General features: G+C 36.5%; 1 protein-coding gene across 11 annotated transcripts in view; it reads left to right on the top strand.

Annotated features, from left to right (window-relative positions):
- NEO1 (neogenin 1) overlaps positions 1-22,376 on the top strand; it is a 213,162-nt gene that overhangs the window by 94,047 nt on the left and 96,739 nt on the right. For all 11 annotated transcript variants that reach the window (XM_074328259.2, XM_074328253.2, XM_074328255.2 and 8 more), the window contains exons 6-7: positions 13,602-13,756; positions 15,219-15,339. In XM_074328259.2, the coding sequence (XP_074184360.2) occupies positions 13,602-13,756; positions 15,219-15,339 (276 nt within the window). The remainder of the gene's footprint in view (positions 1-13,601; positions 13,757-15,218; positions 15,340-22,376) is intronic.

Here is a 22,376-nt window from a genome sequence, read left to right as displayed (position 1 = left end):
GTTGCACAGGGGGGTCGGGTGTGTTTATGTCCTGTTTATTACTTTGGTGGTGGTAGTTACAGTAATTTAAGCTGTACTGTTAATGTGTGTCACATGAGTTCTTCTCTTTTTTATCATCTACAGACAAGTCATTATGTACAAAAAAATTTGGAAAATTTTATTTTGAACCTTGTCCCATAACTGAAAGTATTTGTTTCTTTTACTGATGGGAAAAGCAGTTTATGAGAAATAATTGGAAATTGTTCATACATGTATATTACATACATATTCTTTACTTATTTTACACACACACACACACACACACACATATGTATGTATCCATACCTGTCTGACTTCTGTTATTTTTTAAGGAATTAAATTATAGCTACAGGAAATGCCATAGTGAGTGTTAGTGCAGAAAAGGTTGTAAGTTCATTCTTCATCTGTTAAATATTTCAAATTTATTGTTTTATCATTAACTCCCGGGATTTCAACACATGCTGTGACGTGAATTAGCCCATCGTGTATTTCCTGTCATCTCAGATTGTTGATAACACTTAAAATGGGTCATGAGATTTTTTTTTTTTAAACAGGAATTTTTCCTTTTAAAACATTCATAATAGTCTGTAATACAGATCCCCTCCCACCCCGCAAAAAAGAAAATTTTCCATTTGTATTTTTGTGGCACAAATTGATAAGTTCTAAATTGGCCACCTCCTTGACTTTGTCAGGCCTCATAACAAATGGACCACTGAAGTTTTCAATGCCCCCATCTTTCTCTGGTCACAGCCTAACGTCCTTCTGCATCTCCTACTTACCTGTTCTTTTCTGTCTAATCTCTATCCACATTAAGACATTGATCCAAACATACAATGGGATTTATAGATGATGTAATACAGAATTGTACACCTGAAATCTATGTAATTTTACTAACAATTGTCACCCCAATAAATTTAATTAAAAAAAAAAAAAAAAAAAGACATTGATCCAGCCTTTTCTGCCTGTCTTCTTCATGATTTCCCTTCCCTTTCCTTCCTGATTAGTTAAGTGTTCTGCTCTCATTATTAGAACTCCCAGTTCTCTTGGCTTAGGATCAAAGCAAACTCCTTAGAGTAGATGCACAGAACACCCCCTGTCCTTCATGTGAAGTCAGCTTTTTCAGTGTTAACCGAGAGGCACCATAGAGAAGCACAGTCTCAGACTGGTTTGCAGTTCTTAGATTTGTATCACATCAGTGGTCGTGTTGGCTTTTGGATAAGTCCCATATTTTACAAATGTAAATAATGTTCTAATAGTTATGGAAATGTATTCTGAACTACAGTAGCCTCATTTCCATGGTAACTAACCACCTTCAGGAGGGAACCTACAGGTATTCTCAAAAAGATGTGGAGTACCCACATGAAATATGATGGAAGGTTAGAACCTGGATTTATGTGGAATGCACATGCATAGTTTCCAGCCATGAAAATGTTGCAGAATATCAGAGTTATCCACATGCTGGGCCTGAATGCAGCATGAGAAGCACTCAGCTCTGTTGTGATTTTATGTTCCTAACTGCCCTAATCAGGAGGAAGCTGTGTGGGACAAATAAGCAGGAATCGTGGGATAGAAATGGGTCCCTGGTTTCTCTAAGACAGCTGAGAGGTCAGCTCTGTGCTTCCTAGAAGGAATGTGGTATGAGCACAGAGACACGTTTTGGAGAAACGTCCTCGTCTTTCAGTCTCTGGTCATGTGATCTTGGCATTGATCAGTTTACTTGAGCTTCACTTTTTATATTTGTAAAATGAAGATGAGAATGACTTCTTTGTGGTGGTAGTGTAAGAAAGATGCCTAATACAGTGCCTGGCGCATTGTAGACGTTTGGACGTCTGCCCCAGCCAATGTCCCTGGGGTACAAAGAGTCTATTTCGTTTGGTTGCTTTTTTGCCCGTTTACATAGATTTTGCTTCCTCCTTGGGTCATCCAGAGTGACATCTCAGATGACTTTCTGTTACGACTTTGTCCCCTGACCAACGGTTAGATGCCCCTGGGCTCCATGTGCTGTGGCCCATGCACCAGGCCAGTGGCGTTCTTCCTGCTCTTGTGCCCAGTCAGCCTCAGGCTCTCACCTAAGTCTGTGCGTGCTGGACTCCCGCTTGTCTGCTGTGGCAGACTGGAGCACGGTAGTCAGGTTTTTCAGTCTTTGTTTAAACAACGTAAGAATTGCAGTATTGGGTCAAAGTCGTGCCTCTTCCAGCCCAGAAATAAGTGAGCAGTTCTGGCCGTCGTCCTTGGCATTACTCTGCTTCCCAGGTTATCAGCCTCAGCCTCAGGGTCTCAAGCTTAGCTCTCTGTAGATCTCCTGATTCATTTCATCTGTCTTTTCTTGAATCTGTTATATATTCAGTCTTTCTGAGGGAATGCACGTGTTCCATATATTTACTATCTTTTATTGAACTATATTTCTTTTCCTTCAAGGGGTGCTATCAAATTTACCAGATTTGATGAAGAGATCCATGTCAGGAAGAATTTCAGTAATTTTAGTCATACTGTCAGTAAGTTTTTTGTAATCTCTTAAACTTCTCATTGTCTTCTTTAATTTTAGTTATCTTCCTCTTCCTTTTTTTTTCTTTGTGTTTAATTTAGTTGACACACAATATTAGATTAGTTTCAGGTGTATAATGTAGCGATTCAACATTTATATACCTTAGGAAGTGATCACCACAATAGGTCTAGTAACCCATTACTGTACAAAATTATTTCAGTATTATTGACTGTATTTCCTGTGCTGTACATTCCATCCTCATGACTTACAACTGGGAGTTTGTACTTCTTCACTCCTTCCCCTTTGCTGCCCATTCCCTCATACCCCCAGCAACCCTCCATTTGTTCTCTGTGTCTGAGTTTGTTTCCATTTCAGAAAACTCAGAAAAACTCAGGTTTTTTTGTGTTTTTTGGATTCTGCATATAAGTAAAATCATGTGGTATTTGTCTCTCTCTGTCTGACTTATTTCACTTAGCATAATACTCCCTAGGTCCATCCATGTTGTCACAAATGGCGATATTTCATTATTTTTTATGGTTGAGTAATACTCTTTTCTCCCAGCTGTTTCTCAAGATAGTAGTACTTTTTTCTTTTGAAACTCTTAATCATAGTAATTTCCTAGTAGTAAGAATGATGGGGTGGTGGAGAATATCTTTTCCTAAAGAAAAAATCTTTTCCAATTTTTCAACATTTCTGAGGGGTTGGAAACTTTTCATAATAACACATTGAAAGAATTTTACAACAAGCACCACCTAGAGTCTGTAATTGATATTTTACTGTAATTACTATTTCATATCTATCACTCTAGCCATATTAATTTTTGATACATTTCAGAGTAAGTGGGCAGACATCCCCAAATACTTCAGCATTTATAACGTTAGCTACAGCGTAATAGTTTGTTTATGATTCTTTTTTTCTTTTAAGGTAAGATTTATATGCAGTAAAATGCATAAATCTTAAATGTGTTGTTAATGTGTCCCAATTAATATTCATCCCTATACAACCAAAGCCCCTATCAAGGTATAGAACAGTAACTAACCATCACTGCAGAAAGCACCCTCACGTCCCTTCCCAGCAAACCCTCTCCTTACTACCCCAGAGGCATCTACTCTTGTTTTCTCCCCACACTGTACATTCGTTTTGCCTGTTCTAAAGCTTCATGTAAATATGATCATGTTGTCTGTACTTGTTTATGTCAGGCCTCTTTCACAAAGCATAACGTATTTTAAATTCATCTGTGTTGTAGCGTATATTAGTAGTCGGTTTCATTTCCGTTGTTGTTGAGTAGTATTCCTGAGTATTATGCCAGACCTTTTCCCACAGTGGCTGTACCGGCTTCCATTCCCACCAACAGTGGATGTGAGTTCTTGCTGCTCCACATCTCGGCCAGCGTTTGGTGGGGTCAGTCTTTTTCATTTTAGTCATCCTGGGAGTGTGTAGTGCTATCTCAGTATGGTTTTATTTCGCATTTCCCTGATGTTCAATGTGTTGAATACTTTGCCATCTGCACTGGTCATTTCTGTATCTTCCTTTGCGAGGTATTTTCTAGATTTTCTAAACAGTGTTGGTTTCCTGTGTAGATGATACATGTGTGTCTGTCATATTAAAGATAATTCAAGTGTTGTGTTAGGGAATTGTCTATTTATTGGTACCTGAAAGACATGGGCAGTAGAAAAATTAAAATTGATATAATTTTAGGCCTTTGTTTTACATGTCTTTAGAAATGTTAAATTTTAGCAGTTACTTCTACTTTTATTATTTTAGGATTTGAAAATTTTCTCACTATAGCTGTTTGAATTTCTCTTGAAGAAGCAAGGGAATGATGTCATGTGTGCTATGAAATGTCACTAATTTATAAGTCAATTCCAAATATGTTTGCCTCCATAAACTATTTCCTGAGTAAACAAATTGGCCTAGAATATTAGTCTTCATCTAATTACAAGTTGTTGGTTTTTTTAATCTAATTACAAAACCTAATCACTGCAGTAGCAGTTGTAAAACACCATCTCCCCAAAACCCTGGAGCATTCTTGCTTTCCATACGTGTGAGGTAAATTATTTGTGAAGCCTGGCCCTGAGGTCTAGGTCACAGAGAACCACAGAATCCAGACCAGCTATCACCCTCGTGTGTTGAGGGAGAAGGTAACACGTAAGCAGGTTGCTCCATGACCAGACTTGTTATTGTCAGCCCTTTTTAGTGGGAGCTTCATGGCTAATTTCCAGTGTCTGTATAAGAGAATTATACTTTACATATAAATATACTTTACATTTGGGACTTGAAAGAGATTTAATAGATAAAGTACATGTTATAATACCTGACTTATAGCTAATATTCAACAAAATTTAGTTTCAAAATCAGAGACAGAAAGTAGGAGGGTAGTTGCCCGGGGCTGGAGGGAGGTGGGAAGTGGGGTGCTATTGTTTAATGGGTGTAGAGTTCCCGTTTTACGAGATGAAAAGGGTTCTGGAGATGGATTGTGATGATGGTTTTCCAATGACATGAATGTATTTAATGCCACTGGACTGTACACTTAAAAATGGGTAAGATAGTTCTGTCGTTTAAGCCACCCAACCAGGGGTATTTTATGAGAGCCCTAGCAAACAAATCCACACCTTTAAGAACATTAAAACTTATTCCAGACCTTTACTTTTTGATATTGTTATTGTAAAAAAATGGTTAAGGTAGTAAATTTTATGTTATATTTATTTTACCACAATTTTAAAATTAAGTAGAAAGATATATGGTAGCAGTCACAGTTCATCTCTCTTTATTTGCTAGTTTCCCAGTTATCCCTCTGTGAGATAACCACTGGGCCCGTTTTCTGTGTTTTCCTCTATGCATGAATAATTACGTCTCTGCCTTTCATATTCCCATCTGTATAACACTTTATCTTCTTCTCGTGAAATGTCGTACCTTTCTTACTTTACAGTTCTTTTAAGCGCATCTTTGTTATCTGTCTCACACATGGCATCCAGTGAAATATCTTTGTTATTCAGTGGTTGCTTATTAAATACCTGTTTAATGATTGATCAAATGAGTGGGTTGTGTGATCCTGGAAGGCACAAGAATTGGGGAGCTCTGTGTATGATGTATGCAGTCATCTCCTTTAGTGACCCCTCATGCAGGCTTCTCACGCTTAGCGTGACTGGCAGTGATCTGGGAGAGCTTGCCTTGGAATTCTCAGGCGTGTGGTGTGAGACCCAACACGCAACATTTCTCTAAGTACCTTTGCCTGTCTCTGCATCGTCTGTGGATCTCACTTGGAGAAACTGTCCTAAGTCCTTTGTATGCTTCTACCAGCTGAAAGCAGAGGCTTACAAGTTGAGTTCAGCTACTTAGGGATCGTTTCTAAAGTACTTCCAGTGCCAAGTGGAAGAAATCAACCTTTATGTCTTCTCCGTCTAGCTGTGCCGCACAGTCAGTGGACATCATGGTAAAGCTGGCACGGCACGCACAGATTAGGTATGTTCAGTCTGGTTACCGAATGGGAACCGGCATTTAGTAACAATTTTTGTGACTTCTTCAAAATAAAAAAATCACAAGTTAGACCACAGTTTCTCAAGGTTAAGAGCTTTAAGGCCCCTAAGACCCCAAGTTTTAAAAGCATTGCATTAGGGTAACATTCTGTAATCACAGAGCCAACTTGTAAACATAAATGCAGATGTGAGTGCTGAAATTACATGCTGCTTAGGTTTTACAGTATAAATATTTAAAAGCAAAATTTAAAACTCGTGCAGAAAATTCACAGCAAGCAAAGAATCGATTTATGGACTCTTACTAAAGAAAAGTGGTGTTAAACGTTGAATACTTGAGAATTCTTGAAAAAATTGTTATCCTGAACATCTAATTCTGTTATAGTGCCGATTAAGGGAATTTTTAGAATTTAAGTAACCTTTCATTTCCACAAATATGCAATGAACACTTGTTATGGTTTAGGCCACTGGGATTTCAATGGTGAACAGGACGGTGGTGGCCAGGAATGGGGAGGAAAAATGGGGCCTATGGATCAGGAAAAACTCATTTAAGGAAATGTTTTTTAGTTAAGATCTGAAGGATGAGTACCTGTTAGCCAAGCTGAGCGGTAAGGTTAAGGAAATGCAGTGAAACTGGAGCTGGACTTGTGGGGGTGGAAGCATAGACATATGATTGCAAGGGCGTGTGTGTACCTTTGTCGTAATGTTGCTTCATAGTTATGATTTCACCCATTTCTCCCGAAATTAAAGGAAAACCTTTTCACCTTTATTGAAACGAGAAACTTGACCAATAAATAGTGGAGGGTTCTAGGCATTTTTGCTCTGTTAGTTGGGCCATTACTTAGAACAGACTTAGAGCAGACTTGTGATTCGGTTAGTCAACATCCCTGAAGGGATCTTGGGCTGTTAAATGCTTGGTTTTTATTTGTTGTCGTGTTTTTTTTTTAAGGACTTACATGTAATTTTATAAATTATTGAAAAGCTTAAGAAGAGCAAGTGTGCAGTTTAACATAAAATGGACAAAATTATTTTATTTCTCTACTTTAAGAGCGTTTTAAGAATTTCAGTGTTGAAACCTTTAAAATCAAACAATAGAAACTACGATTCAGAGCTGATGAAAATGAAAACTGTTATAATCTTCCAAATAACATGGTAATAAAGTAACCTTCAAACATTGTTGCTGGCCCTGTATTGTTTTCAGTTTGAATTGAGTGGCAATCTCCAGCATTGTAGCAGTGATGGAATTAAATGATGTTTCCAGTAAAAGAATTTTGTGAGTGCAATATATTTTAGTATTTAATTCTACTTGTGCATTTAGCAATTAAAGTTATTCTTGTAATGATGATGGCATTAGAGGAGATAGGGAGCTGTCAAAGAGAATTTGAAGCTTAATTATCTCTTTGGTAATGAAATGCATAATCTTCCATTGCAACACTTATTTTCTTATGGTAATTGACTCATTTGCTCTCTGGTTATCAATTTAACTTCCATCCACAAACATCTGCTCTTACATTGTGTGTAATTGGTGTAAATACTATCAACAGAGAAGTTAAAATCCAGAGAACCTTTTAAAGGCATTCTTTTATAATTCAAGAAAGGGAAAAGTAATTGATGAATTTACCATTTGTGATGGTTTTTTTTTCTAATAATCCTTGAAAGTCTGTTTACTAAGAATGCATACTATAATTATATTAATTGGATTTTTTTTTTGAAGAGAATTTTGCTGTGTTTTCCAGAATTACATGCTCTGCCTTAGGGGAAGCCTCAGTCCTTTAGACTCAAGGAATATGTCAATTACTCGGAAACAATGGTTGCCACAGTGGTTAAAATTGCAGGTTTTGAAGGTAGAAAAAATTGTTTAGTATGTTATAATTTAATCTAAATTGTGTGTGTTTGCTTATCATTTTAAAAAAGAAAAGATAAACCATAAAAAATTTTTAAATGGCTGTCTTTAGGGAAAGGGAAAAAATAGGGTGGGGAAAACTGGGTTAGAAGAACACTTGTTTGAATATACTTAATTTTTGAAGATTTAAATTTTACATAGTATTTCCTGAAAAGGATAAGTAGCTAAACGTGTATGACTCTAAACGTGTATCTAGATGGTAATATAGCCACGCAGGAAGTTACAATTGCAAGTGAACTATTCCCAAATAAATTTAAAATACTAATTGTACCATATATACCTAGTGCATTATACTTTAAGGACAAAAATAATTGCAAAAATCTTCAACTGTTTTCTGTTATTGTTGGTGGAAATGTTTGCATTGTTATTTTGAGACTCCTGTGCATAAGATTAAAGCATGAGTAATTAAGTTGGTGCCATTGAGAACACTGACTTTTGGCGTGAGAGAAAAGAGATACAGGTGTAAAATTAGTAAAATGCAGTTGAAACCTGTGGTCCCGAATTTAATTAAAAATACCAGAATGAAATTGTGATAAATTTATATTTAAAAAGTACATAATTCCTGGCTTTGTCCACAATTAAGGCCTAAATACAGTGATCAGAAGATAGTAAAGATCTCTAGAGTCATGTCAGAAGGGAGTCGGGAACTTCGGGGAACTCACGCTTCTGTTGGCCAAAGATTGGGGTAATTTGAGAATCAAAAGAGTAACTTCCATGGATTGAAACAAACCAAATAGATTTTGATCCATGATCTTTTAATCCAATGATGCCTTACGTTCCCCTTTCGAGGAACTAGATCATTTTTTTGAAAATTGGTAAGTAAAGGGAAGGAATCAAGCGTTTATCCTGCCCTTTCTGTAAGAACTATAGTTAAGGATCACCAAATAATTGATGAGAGGATGTTTTTCTTATAGAAGAAATGACAGAATAAGAATATTATATTTCGCAACTCATTTTGCATAGGCAGTGATGACCAAAGACTATTAACATCATAAAAAGAGACACAGTCACACATATGAGCCCTCCTGCTGGAAGGACATGGCTCTGCCTGGGAAGTAGTCTTGGGAAAAAGCTGACTCCCGTCAAGCTGCTGCATCTAACTGCCAGTGCATAGGACAGTTATGTTCAGTGCCACCTGGCATCGCAGTCAGCTAGGGACAAACCACAGGACACTTCACAGGACAAGTAGCTTCTGCAACAAACAAAATGCAAACAAAGATAAGAGATAAAGGAGGAACCTGTAGATTAAAAGATGCATCAGAAACAAATTAATAACATTGAATGAATGCCTCTTGTTTGCACAATTCAAATCAATCAATCATTTTTTAAAACATAGGCCAGTTAGTGAAATAGGAATACTAACCGGGTAATTGACGATATTAAGAAATTATTGTAGATACCAACCTGATGATAGTATCATCGTTTTGTTTAGAAATGGGAGTTCTTGTTTTGTAGAGGTACTTACTTAAATATTTATGTATGACATTGTATAATACCTGGGGCTTGCTTTCAGAGTAGTCTGGGGAGGCGTATGGGATGGGTTGGGGAATAGGTGAAACAGTATTGGCCATGAGTTGATAATTGTTGAAGCTATATGGCAGGTACATGAGGTTTATTTTTTCTATAAAATTAGAAGTTAAAAAAATAAAAAAGACTATGAGTTTTGAGTCAGACTACCTAGGTTCAGAATCCAGCTCTGTCACTGGATAAGCTTTGTGACCTTGGTGCACTATTTAGCCTGTCTGTGTTTAGATGCCTTTGTCTGTAAAGTGGAAATAATACAACAATATCTAAATAACAGGGTTATTGTGGTAACTAAATGAAAAGTGGAAAGCACTTGCAAATGTTAGGTATTAATTATCATACGTTGAAGATATAAACTAACATCATAAAATCACAATTGGTTAGAGATCTTAGGTGCTTAGAAATAGTCGAGTTGAGTTCCTTATCTCATATAGGAGCAAACTGAAACCCATGGATTGGAAACCCAGGGGCAGCAAAATGTCTAGTTGTAGAACCAGATCTCAACTACAGGTCTCTGGACTTCAGTCATTATATCATCTTTATAATAAATTGTTATTGAATAATATGCAAATAAATAATCTGATCTTAAATAGCACCACTCAGGATTGCAAATATGTTCATTTTTCCCGCATCTGAAATTTACTGCAGTTCAAATGAAAACTCTAGGTTGTTCTTCTTTGTTTTCTTTGAGAACAGAAACTTAACCAAAGATGAGTCTAAATTCATCTGGGGAAAAAACCCCAACAACTTAATGAATATGCTAGGAAAATTTTGAGAGAATAAAGGAATTAAAAGCGAGTACTTGTTCTGCCAGATATTTTAAAATAGTGTATACTTACAATCCTTAAATTTGCAGTTCTGGCCCAGGAATAGACAGATCAATGAAATGATTAATCATATTTTGCCGTGTATAAGGGGCTCCCGTGTATAATGTGCACCCACTTTTGGGCCCAAATGTTCAGGGGAAAAATCTTTTGTTTTAATTTTTTAATTCAAATTTTTGTTTGTTTACATTTGGTATTTTTTGTATTGTAAAGGAATTTTAGCATTTTTTTTTTTTTTTACATATTATGGTATGAGAAAATTTATGTAACAAATAATCACAAAACACAAGAACAGATACAAGGTACAAGACATTTTATGTCCCGGTAACAAATTTATGATATTTACGCATCACAGAAGGCCAAGAACTCTTCGTTGTTGCCAGTTTGTCATAAGTTCAACAAAATCGATTATCGTATTCCTGGGTATTATTTTGCATACGGATATCGTTATTGATTTCTGGAATTACACTTTTAGCTGATAAACATAAATAAAGGAATTACAAACATTTATATAGATACAGAAGTAGTACTACCCATGTATAAGGCGCACCCTTATTTTTCTCTCACAAATTTGGGCAAAAAAGTGCACATTATAAATGGCAAAATACAGTAGTATCCAGAAATAAGCCCCCCAAGAGTATATAGGATTTTAATATTAAAACTATTGCAAATCAATTACTCCTGTTGAGACTACTGGAGTTGCCACTTAGAAAAATATAAAGCTGGATACTTAGTGAAGTTCAGATTATTTCATAAACATACTAGAAGAAAATGTTAGTGAATATTTTTATTGTAGGGGAGCAGGGAAACCTTTTGGTGTTAGAATAATAAAACGGATGCCAAAAACGAAAGAGCTAATATATTTTACCACATACAAATTTAAAACTTTGGTATAACAGATGCCTTAAAAGACAAAATAAAAAACAGAGAAAAAATATGGACAGCATGTATGAGAAAGATTAATGTCTTACTGTATTAGGGTCCAGTGAGGAGCTATAAATTGCACCAGGAATTTGAACAAGGAAATTTAATACAAAGAATTATATTAACTAGTAAAAGGTGTTTTAACTACTAAAAAAGATAAAATAGGACTGTAAAGAATACAGAAATAGTAACTGCACGGATCAGCTACTACTTTAGAGCTCAGGGAAAGAATCTAAAAAAGGAACAAACTTGAAAGAGGGTGCCCCCACCCAACGTTACGGTGTATTCAGACCTTGGAGAGATCATAATTGCTGCCAGAGGACACAGCAGTGGGCCAGGCTGGCCCACAGCAAATCGCCTGCTGGGTGCCACAAGCCTAGGCTGGTGTGTGGAAAGCCGCCTGCTGGGGTGCCATGGGCCTGGCTGATGAAGGGCAGGAAGTCCCCGATGAGGTGCCATGAGGGTGGGTATGCTGGATGCTGTCCTAGGGGATGTTGTGGGTCAGAGCTGTGCACAGAAAGCCGCCACTGTACGCTGGGGAAACTTACGGGAGACGGCAGACAAACGCAAGAGGGTAATCACGTGCAAGAGTGGGTCTCCCACATGCCTCCTAGCTGCCACTCCATAGGGGCAAGAAGAGCACACCCACCTGAAATCTTTGCCATGCCTTCAGTGTCCTGCCAGCGCCCTCTACTAACAAAGTAATGTTGTACCAGCTGGCAAAGGTTCATATCCGTTACAAAGAAGAGTGGATTTAGAGCTGAGATAAACTGCTAATTGGCATTATGTGAAAGCTCTTATATATAGATAAGAAAATTGTGAGCACTCGAATTGAAAAAATGGCAAAGTATGTGTACAGATAATTCACAAAAGAATAAATACAGTGTTTGAAAGGATAGTCCAACTCTCTATAGAGCTCCCTGATTTCATCTATTACAGTTGTGCAGACTGGTTTTCTTGATCTTCTATCACTTTGAGTGTATATTGCTTCTTAAACTCAGGTGTTCTTTCCATCCTTGGCTCCTAGTGCTCACCTGGGGTTCTGCCCGCTCTCTGTACTCTCATTCTTTTACCTAAATTATAAAGCTAGTTTGGATTTTTTATGAGGACCTGCCCCACTCTAGCTAGTTCAGTAGGCAAGAAAATGAAAAAAGAGGAAAGCAGATTGAAAGGAAATAAAACTGCCTCTATTTACAGTAAACTGTACATATGTTGTATGTATGTAGATAATTCCAAAATTGTCTATAGAAAGTATATACGTAAATCGTTTTCACCTCTACATACGCTATAGCAGTGATCGATTGGAAACTAAAAAAAAAATTTAATTACTTTATACTAGCACCAAAAAAATTGAAGTAATTAGGCATATACCTAACAAATCTATAAAACATTGATGAGAAAAACCAAAGATCTAAAGAAATGGAGAGATAAACAGTGTTTATGGAAAAGAAGACTCGGTATTGTTAAGATGTCAGTTTGCCACAAATTCAGCACAATCCCAATCACTTCGCACAGGCTGAGCACACATTAGCTCAACTGTTTGTTTTTTTAAAAAGCTGCTGTTCTTGTCGTCACTGTTGTTTTTTGACTAGAAACTAGCATACAGTGGAGCTTGCTGCTTTGTGATGTAGGGAGCTTCTTGTCCTTTGAAACTTTCAAGTAGGGATCAGCGAGACCCCTAAGGTGTCAGGGATGCTGTGTAGGGTATTACAGCATTAGGTGGGAAGTTGGACCAGCTGATCTCCGTTTACCTTCTCATTCAAAATCTTAATGAATCTGTTATTCAGAAGTCAGTGACTTACAACTTTGGGGCAAGGCAAAAGGGAGTCACTGGAATTTTCAGGCTTTTTCAAATACACTTAACTTTTCCCCAAAGATCCTATCACTCTTCCTCCCACTCTTCAAAATCATTTCACGTAATGAGGGAGGTCACTAATGGGAGTGTGTTGTGTGAGTGAACTATTTTAAGTCCTCTACTTGTCACATTTGTATTCCTTTTTTTTTTTTTTTGGTTACTCATCAAGTTGACTGAAAGAGAAGGTAATGTCAGTCTTCTCAACTCTTTTTGAATTTTAATTATGGCTGTTCCAAAATGATATAAATCTTAGAGCAGTAGCCTTTAATATTCATTTTTAGACATTCATTCTAAAATTAGACATAGTCATTCATATTATCAATTTCTTCAATATAGTCAACTTGGTAAATATTTCTCAACAAGGAAATTCAGAAATTATCTTTATTATTCTTCTAGTTAATTATGCCAGGACATTAATTTTTACCGTGTTTCTACACATATTTTATGTATTTGTTATATGCTTTTTAAAAAAAATACATGAAAGCCTCAAATAATAAACAACCTATGAATTCTGTGGTTTAAAAAATTGCCTGAGATACAAACAGCTAGCTATTTTTATTTTCATTAATATCTTAATTTCCTTTTTATTTTAAAGCCCAACCTGAATTCCTGAAGCAGCCTACAAATATATATGCTCATGAATCTATGGATATTGTGTTTGAATGTGAAGTGACTGGGAAACCAACGCCAACTGTGAAGTGGGTCAAGAATGGGGACATGGTTATTCCAAGTGATTACTTTAAGATTGTAGTAAGTATTTTTTTTGAAGAAGGCTAGTGTGAAGCCTTGAAATGTCTTTAAATGTATTTACCCAGAGATCTGTTATCTTACATACACCATTTTATGTACTGTAGACAAAGATAGAAAAATTCACATAGAATGTAATCTCTTCATTGGCTGATGAGAAAGCTGAGCCCAGAAATAATTTTGGTAGCTTATATAAGATCACATCGCAAATCGGGTTGAACCAGCCCTAAAGACCAGCTCTCCTGACCTAGTATTAAAACTAGGTCTAGTATTCCCACTTAAACATACTAGCACTCTTAAACCAGCTGCCACCATTTCCTGGATAATGATTATATTGTGTGTGTGTGTGTGTGTGTGTGTGTGTGTATATGTATCCGTACGTACATACATATGTGTACACGCACACGCACCAATTGTCTTCATAGCTCTATTCAAGAAGGAGAAATCTGTCCTTCATATGCTGATGCTCAGACCCTTCAAAATAAGTATGACCCAATGTTGGACAATTATTGTGACAATAGATACGAAGTTTCTTTTAAAAAGTAAATGTAAAAGTAAACCTTAGTATTAAATGTATTTAAGAATATTCAGCCCTTACTGCTTTTTACTTTATGTATAGTAAATACTTTTAAAATATTATCCATTATTATTATCATTATCTAATAGCCTAGTAATATAATTATCTGGCCTTTGGTAACAAGGATTAATGACAAATCTTAAGATACATGACATTTAGTACATGCATACATGACATTCATAGAAATAATCAAAAGTAATTATGGTTGTTAAAAACTTATTCTCGTTACAGATTTCTTATAGAAGTAATTCTTAGTAGAAATACATTTTCTAGTTTTGAAATGATAATCTCATATGTTACAAAAAGTAATTCACAAGTATTTTGTCTTAATTAAAAAGCAATGTGTTATGGTTAAATTAGCATTTTTACTCTTTTATCATTTTTATACTATTTTTAAGAATGTTAAAATCATATTATTACTATAGCAATGACAATAGTTGACTTTTATATTGTATTTGATAGTTTAAGGAAAGCTCGTATATATGCGACCTCATTTAACTTACTGTATTCTAATCTATTAAAACTATTGATATTAGAGAAGATCTTTAAAAATGCCTTGAATTCATAAATTCAGACTTTCATTAGGATAACATGGTATTGCATGCCGCATACTTTTCCAAGAAAAAGTGTAAGTTTGCAAATGTTGTGGGTATGACCTTCCATGAGTATTAAGTTCCTATTATTAATGATGGTATTTCCTGTTCTAGTCAGTGAAGTCAGTGCCTTGTCAATACAATTGAGTCAAAAGGTGCATAAGCAGATAATTTTCAGTAACTGAATTATACAATTTTACTTGCTTTTCCTCCCCAGAAAGAGCACATCCTTGAGATTTTGAACTATTGTTCATCAGTTGAATCATAAAATTTTATTTATCTTTTTCTTCCTCAGAAGGAACATAATCTTCAAGTTTTGGGTCTGGTGAAATCAGATGAAGGGTTCTATCAATGCATTGCCGAGAATGATGTTGGAAATGCACAAGCTGGAGCCCAACTGATAATCCTTGAACATGGTAAGGGGCTGCAATAGTAAGATGAAAGAAGCTGACTGTGTGTTTGAGGAGCGAGTACCTATCACAGAACCTGTCACCACAGGATACCTCTTGATTAATAACGTGTTTGTAAGAGGCAATAGAGCATAACTAAGAGAAAAATATAGCAGTCTAAATTATTTCTATTGTTTCAAATGACCTAGAAACACAACTTTGGATGATGTTGAAAAGAAATTGGTATTAAGAAAAACTGAACAGTTACAGTGTTACACAAATAAATGTTCTTCAGATTTCTATCATTTTAATTTCACAAATTTATTTCTGCACTATTAAAATAGAAAAACTTTAAAGTAATGTTTATTTTCCATTGAATTTTTCTTCAATTTTTTTCAAAATACAATTAACTTATCTTTTCTGACACACACACACACACACACACACACAACCATGCTTATTGTAAATTCAGACAACATTGAAAAGTAAAAGGGGGAGGGGACACCCTGTATGATCAATTCTGGGGAAACCACACAGTAATTGCAGCAAAACCTAAAGAATTAAATATTCTTTAATATAAAGAAATTATTAACTATAATAGGGAATTGGAATAGCAAGGGGTTGCCTAGCAAGAAGTAAAGAGAACTCTAACAAATGTAAGACTAGCAGATAGAAGGAGCAGCCACAACCCCCACGCCTGAGGAAGAGTTCAGGAAAATGGCGCCCTTCAGGGCTGAGATCCAGACCAGTTTGGAGAGGATGTGGCCATGGCTTACTGGATGACAGTGAAGCTGCTGTGCTGCCCACACTTGCTCAAAACCCGCTGTCTGGTGCTCCTGGGAAAGCTGTTCACTAGGAGGTGTGTCACTGAAGGCATTGTGCCCCAGAAGCACGTGGGGGTCAGGGTGTTGGAGAAGGCTGCCCTCCAGCACCCTCTGCTCTGAAAGTTTAACACACATGGAGCTGGCAAAGGAGAAACATATAAAGGGCCCAGCTTCAGCGTTGCAGAGCAGGCAGTAAGGTACAGATTGCAGCTGAGAGGCAATTACTGCTAACTGGCACGTGCTCCAAACCCTGCCACTGAGCAGTGCTGCATATGAGCTCGCACAGATGTGTCTGTGGTCTTATAACCTGTTTTCTTGTGACAACATGCTGTGGGCGTCTTTCCATGTCAGTAAGTACAGATCTGCTCAACATTTGTCATTGCTGATTAGTATATATGCACTTTGCTTTATAGAAATGATTCGCTATTGGTTAACATTTAAATTGTGTACTGTTTTTTACCAAAATGAACAATGCTGTGCTGAATCTCTTCATATGATTTTCTCATACTAAATGACTAGCTGAATTATTGGACAGCAGGTCTGTGTTAAGTTGATAAGGATATCTCTTGGGTGTATTATTTATTTTACCAAGGAAAGCATTTTTCATTTTGTACATTTCTTAATGCATGAAAAATATGCCACTTTAGACATCTGATCGGGTGTCAGATAAGCTGAAGTTCTAGTGTGGTCCCAGCCATGCCGCCTAGCCAAGGAAGCTAATTGGCACAGATGGCACCCACTCTGCCTTTTCACTGAAATAGGATGTCAGGTTTTTATATGCTGTTTCTTAAAAATGTATTTGCGAGTACTCTTATAAAAAGGCATAAAATATTAGAACTACTCTTTTTCTTCCTGTTTATCTGTGATTACACCTTTCCCCATTCATTGGAAATGATTTAGTAGAAGCATGTCACTTTCCCATCTTGGCAAAATGCCTGAGTATGATGACCAAATAAGGCACTAACAGAGTAGTGATGTAGATAGGCTTATTTCTTTTTATTAGTGGCAGTGATTTTCCTTAGTAAATTTCGTGGCTCTCTGAGGGTCATTTACATGGAGATAAATAAAGGGATTTCAGTATATTTGTGTTTGGGATTGCTGTTATAGGTTTGACTCTAACAGTATAAATGGTTGGCTATGCTAGAAGGTCCCTAAACTAATCCTAATTGGGCTATCCTCTGAAAATGCTTGGATGGTATAATAACTATACTTGTAGTGTGTGTGTTTTTCCCTTCTTGAGACAGCATTTCAAAAACTGACAATGTTTTGTGGGCTAGCGAAATTTTTTAGTGACTTTGTCAGGGATGGATTATAGGAAGGAAAGTAAGTGTCATGTTATTCCTTTTGCTATTTATGTGGAAAAGCTAAAAGAGAAAATATAACAACTTATAAGATCTGATCTCTGCCTTTCTGAGTTTACACTATTGTAAGGGATATAAGAGATGTGTACAATGCCAATCTATAATAGGTGTTATTTTTATAATACAAATAAAGCTCCATACAGTTCAGAAGAGAGGAATTCTGTTTGTGTGATTAGGGAAGATTTTTTCATAGAAAGTGTCCCCTTTGTAATAATCCTCGAATGATAGCTTTCCAGATGTTAAAAGACCTGGGTCAGAATGGAAATAGAATAGAGTGCCTGTTCCTGTAGGACGGTGGCCCATAAAGGCAGAATAGGATCAGCTTGATCATGGCCTGGATTATAAATAGTCAAAGCAATGCTGTAATAAGACAGTCGGATGATAAAGTCAGGTTTAATTAGAAGAAGGCAGAGTGCAAGAGGCTGATTGAAGAAATTCTGTTTTAAGAGACCATTGTGAAATAAGCACTTATACTAGAGAAATAGAAAGAAAGTATCTTAATAAAAAAATGTTAGTGATTTATCTAATCCAGACTTTATCAACTGATTGGATATTAAACTGTTGTAGAGAAGTCAGAGATACTTCCAAGGTTTTATCTGGGTGACGGTAAGAATGGTGGTGTCTTTACAAAAGTAGACAAGGGAAGTGAATCAAAGTGGGAGGGGACTTCTACCCATATGCAAAGGGTATGCGCAAACCTCTCACCCTCACCTACAATAAAAAGGTGAATGATTACAAAATCAAAATTTCTCTTAGTCCATCAAAGACCTGAGCTTGCAAACCAACCAAGTAACCTAAATTCCAAAGAATTAGACAACCCTATTCCCCAAAAGAACGGGCCATGTTGTTTCACCTTGGACAGAGCAGGAGACACAGATAGCTGCCTTAAAAGTGGGTAAGAAGAAATCAGCTGCAATTTTAACTGATTGTTAAAGATTAAGTATGGACCAGTTTGAAATATCTGGAAGATTCTGATAAAAGGGGCATTCACACTTGCTTGCGAATACTTTTCCCTGGGGCTCCATGGGATATGCACTACTGAAATTGGGGGGCAAGGCAGAGACTCGAGAAAAGTCATCTTCTTGATGTGGAGGTGAAGGAGGTGATGACCTGTGACTGCTGGGAGATAGGTGCAAAGCCCCATCCATTTACTCAGAATCCTGTAAGCCTCAAATCAGTGGGGAATGGGCATAAAACCTTATTTCACATTTCTAGAGGGAGATTAGAAGCAAAACCCCTCTGCTTCTGGGGGAAGGAACCCTCTGGTTCCCAGGACACAGGCCAAGACCCATTGCTTTTGGGGGAAAGGTAGGAGGAAAGACCTTTTACCTCTGAAATAGGAGCAGAAAACTGTTTTGGGCCCCAGAATCCTACACTGGTACCTAGGAAGGTGTTTTACTACTGGAGGAAGAATAGGAAAGTACCACTCAAGACCAATCCAAATACAAAGTAGATTGGAGCTGCCATAGGAAGGAGAGCATGGGGCCTCCCTAATACTGACACTGGACCCAGACAACTGAGAACTCCACCTGCCTCAACCGTAAGTTACCACCAAGTGACAAAAACTTTCTGCTGCTGGGGAAGGTCAAGGACATGGAGAATGACCCCTCTCTAGAAGATGTAGGCAGGAATGGCTGGCAGCTGAGAGGAAAACAGGAAAATTGAGACCGGGTCTCAGCTCCTCACCTCTCACATGAAGGGCAAGACAGTGGTAGTCTCCCAGTAGAAGAATGTGAAACCTGTGGTGTGCTGCAGGTAACTGACAACAGTGAGACCCATACCACGTTCAGGTCCTGTCTGCACTGACTAACCTCCTCCACACTTGACAGAAGAATAGTCATGCCAGTTTCCAAGTGTAAATAATCATTATTTCAGTCTCTTTGTACTGTGCACCATGCTCTGAGCATTCAATCAAGAACTATTGGATATAAACAGAAAAAAGCGAAAACCAGCCCATTGTTGAGAGATGAAACAATCAGTACAACCAATTCAGCAGATCCAGATATTGGAACTATCATACAGGGGCTTTAAACTAACTATTATCAGTACTATGTTAAAAGATTTAGTGGAAAAGGTAGATAACTGGAATGAACTGATGCATGAGGAATTTTGGCAGAAAGATGGAAACCATAAAGAGATAGAAAATACTTGCATTTGTCCGTAAGGTGAAAGGGTTCCACAACCAGAGGAAGGAAACTAAAAAAAAATTAAAATCATGATATCAGAGATGAAGCATTCTTTCAGGCTGATCAGTAGACTGAACACAACTGAGGAAATAGTCAATCAACTTGAAGATAGTTCAGTGCAAATTATTTAAACGGAAAGAAAAGAGAGGGGAAGAATGGAGCATCTAAGATGGGATTGTATCAGATGGTGTAACATAAGTAAAGTGGAGTGTCACAAGGAAAAGAGAAGAACAGAATAAAAGAAATATTTAACTAGATAATGGCCAAAATTTTAACATTAAGAAAATGAATGAAATTTTATGGATAATGGCCAAAAATTTTAAATAAAACAATGCATGAGATGATATCACAGATCCAAGAAGAAGCTCAGACTCTCCAAGTAAGCTAAAAGCAGTAGGAGTTGTAGTAGCAGCAGCAGCAGCAGTAATAGTAGTAGTAGTAGTAGTAGTAAACAGCCATGCGCACATCATAGTTAAACTACTGAAAACCAGAGGAACAAAAATAAAAAATTACAGCAGACTTTTTGCAAGAAATGATGCAAGCAGGAAGGCAATGGAACAACACCTTTAAAATCCCAAGGGGGGGGGGAGTCTACTTAAATTATATATCCAGCAAAAATACCTTTCAAAGATGAAAGTGGAATAAAGACCTTTCCGAACAAAAGCTGAGAAAAATTGTCAACAGACCTGTGTTACAAGAAATGTTAAAGGAAGTTCTTCAGGCAGCAGTAGTATGCTACCTGACAGAAACTTGGGGGATCGTAAAGGAAGCAGGCCAGAGTGGTTTAAAAACAAAAAAGTAAATATTCTTCTAGAAAAAATTCTGTTTTTCTTAATCACTTGAAGAGATAATTGACTGTGTGAACAAGGGCCCACAGACTTTTTCTGTAAAGGGCTAGATACTAAATATTTTAGGCTTTGTGGACCGTACAGTCTCTGTCACAACTACCCAATTCTGTCTGCCCTGGTATGTAGCATGAAATCAGTCATATAAAGCAAACAATCTTGATGGTTCCAGTATTTACAAAAAGAGATGGCAGGTCCTAGTTTGCTGACCTCTGGCCTAAAGAAAAAACAGTTGTAATATATAGCATTAAAATGTATAATAAAAACAGAACAAAGTTCAGTATAATTGAAACTAAACTATTGTAAGATTCTTATATTACATATCAAGTTGTGATATTACTTGAAGTAGACTACGATAAGTTAAAGATGCATATTATAAAACCTTAGGTAAACCGCTAAAAAATGGAAAGAGAGATATGACTAATGTCATAAGATATGAATAATGGAAATACAATATCTTAAAAACTATTCAATCTAAAAGAAGGAGAGAGGATAAAAAAGGAACAAAGAATAAATGGACAAATGAAAAACTAGCAACATGGTAGATTTAAATGTATCCATATCAGTAATTACATTAAATGTGAATGATTCAGGGCTGTAGAACAAGTCTCAATACATTTAAGAGGATTTAAAGTCATCCAAAATATATTCTTTGGCATCAGTGGCATTAAACTTGAAATCAATAACAGATACCTGGACAATCCTCAAATATTTGGGAATTAAACTCCTTTCTAAATAACCCAGCTGTCAAAGAACAAGTCACACAGGAAATTAAAATTATTTTGAACTGAATGAAAATGAAAATACAACTTATCAAAATTTGTAGAACACAGATAAAATAGTGTTTTGAGGGAAGGTTTTAAAAACTAGATTAAAAAGAGCAAATTAAATCTAAACCATTCAGAAGAAGGAAATGAGCAGAAATAAATGAAATGGAAAGCAGAGTAAGTGAAAGCAAGAGTTGGTTCTTGGAAAATAATCGATTAAATTGGAATACGTTTAACCAGACTGATAAAAACAGAGAAAAACGTAAATTTCCAATATCAGAAATGAAAGGGAAAAGGAACGTCATTAAAAACCTTATATACTTTATGAGAATATAAGGGAATATTAGAACCAACAGTATTAGGATATAAGGAATATTAGGAACTTTCCAATAAATTTGAAAGGGAAGAACTAGTTTGTTTAGGGAGCTAAAACATCAGTTTAAGACATGATGAGTTTGGGTTATAATAGGAAACCAGATAAAAATGTTAAGAATCAGAGGGCAGTTCATGTCAGGAGGTCAGGAAAGAGGTTGAGGAAGAAGATACGGTTTGGGTTTGATAGATTTCAAGATTTTTAACCAAACTCTTCTCTTGCTATAAATCAAGAACCAAAGTGTTCTTTTCTTGTGTGTAGAAAATACTGTGTCCTCAGTTGTCATGTAGCAGTCTTGCACACTCCTGAAAACCGAAACTCCTTAGCTTTCTCCAGCAAATGGCATTATAAGGGACTATATGTTATCTAGCCTCATTTCTCTGCCTTCAGAGGAATGTCTCATTCATCTAAAGATTGTCCCTGAATATCCTCTTGAAGATTTCCATCACTATACCGTCACTATAATCTTTTGATAAATTTTTGCCGTGTGTTTTTTTCTTAATGGTCAGAAAATGCTTTCTTGTTTCTGCCTTAAACCACCACTGTTTTCTGTGAACTTACACCTCAATGTCTTACTTTATCTACTTTAAGATAGCATTTATTCCCTTACTATTTTTTTCTGCTTACCAATTCTAATTATTTAAATTATTTCTGATAGGACCAGTTCTATCAGATTTTTTTAAATCTTCTTTTTAATCTCAGTCCATT

Source organism: Rhinolophus sinicus, chromosome 3 (assembly GCF_057876585.1).
Source record: "Rhinolophus sinicus isolate RSI-liver-muscle chromosome 3, RSI-T2T, whole genome shotgun sequence".
Lineage (NCBI taxonomy): Eukaryota > Metazoa > Chordata > Mammalia > Chiroptera > Rhinolophidae > Rhinolophus > Rhinolophus sinicus.
This window is presented reverse-complemented; position numbering and strand designations above follow the sequence as displayed.